The sequence below is a fragment of the Penaeus monodon genome, chromosome 15 (genome assembly GCF_015228065.2).
Source record: "Penaeus monodon isolate SGIC_2016 chromosome 15, NSTDA_Pmon_1, whole genome shotgun sequence".
NCBI lineage: Eukaryota > Metazoa > Arthropoda > Malacostraca > Decapoda > Penaeidae > Penaeus > Penaeus monodon.
In genome coordinates this window covers 26537578-26538730 of record NC_051400.1, presented here as the reverse complement: position 1 = coordinate 26538730, position 1153 = coordinate 26537578, and the positions used below count along the sequence as shown (strand labels likewise).

The following is a 1153-nucleotide window of genomic DNA, read 5'->3' as shown; positions in this document are numbered from 1 at the left end:
AAGGAGTCCTTCCAATGTACCTTTTTGTATTGTAATTTTATGTCCTGATATTAACTGATGATGTCATTTGTTCAATTAATACCATTGCCAAACGATGCGTCAATTTACTTCAGTTTCTTAGCAGCCGCAATGTAGTCACGGGCAAAGTACCGAAGGTAAAGTAAGTAATAAAATGTGGCCTATCGTTTCCGTAGACTTAAATTGAATTATTCTTGTTTACGTGGAATTAAATTCTATTGGATGAATATGTATTCAATATGTAGTGTTTAAACAATTATACAGGTGTCTGAATCCATGTTACAGATCCTGTTGTCACTTTCTTACAAACTGGTGAAAGGTAGACCTAACACACTGTTGTGAAGGCATTATCACAACTGTAGCATAGGTTCTGCACTGGTTGCTGATATTATTTCAAAATAAGAATCACGTAATAAATAATCAACAGTATGTGTATATATATTATCCTAAGTTCATATATAGACTAGAATGTTTTGCACCATGGAAAAATATATTCATTTATTTTAGATTATGAATCCTTTCGGCTTCCTCTTTGGTTTGGCGATTTTTTTATTTGTTTTTGTCAAGAGTTCACATCATGTGGTTTTGCAAAAATAATCATGATTAGGTCATACATTTTTAAAATCCCTCTTAGATACTGTCACTTTTCTTTCCCTTGGATTTGACTCAAGCCTAGTAAAATGTTCAGGGGCCCTCTCATTAGAATAAATGATACAAATTTCCCCTAATTTAAACAGAGGAATGATTCCTGGCACACGCCTGCCATTCGTAAACAAGTGAATGTTTTACTAGCAGAATGAACAGCCATTTCTCATCTTCAGTGCTCAGCCCACAGCAATGAGTGATCATGACTGTGTTTTCTTTTAGCAGGAACTAACTGCTACTGCCAAGACTGGCACGGTTGCATCATGTCCAAGGCAGTGGTAGGACAAGACAACGTACAGCCGTCTAAGTTCTCAAAGTGCTCAGTCGATGACTACCACCATTCGCTCCAGTCCGTTGAAGAGACGAACTGCCTTCTCCACACTCCAAGCAAGGTATGTGGCGGGAATATTTTGTTTATCTTGAAGATACACTAAGTGGTATTGTTGGCTGTGCTTTTAGACACTGCCATAATGCATTAACTAGTAACTTC

General features: G+C 37.0%; 1 protein-coding gene across 1 annotated transcript in view; it reads left to right on the top strand.

Annotated features, from left to right (window-relative positions):
• The window catches only part of LOC119581870 (disintegrin and metalloproteinase domain-containing protein 11-like), a gene marked incomplete at its 5' end in the record, with an annotated part of 193377 nt that overhangs the window by 137041 nt on the left and 55183 nt on the right, over nucleotides 1-1153 (top strand). The window contains 1 exon segment of the mRNA XM_037930027.1: nucleotides 886-1055. Within this exon segment, the coding sequence (XP_037785955.1) occupies nucleotides 886-1055 (170 nt within the window).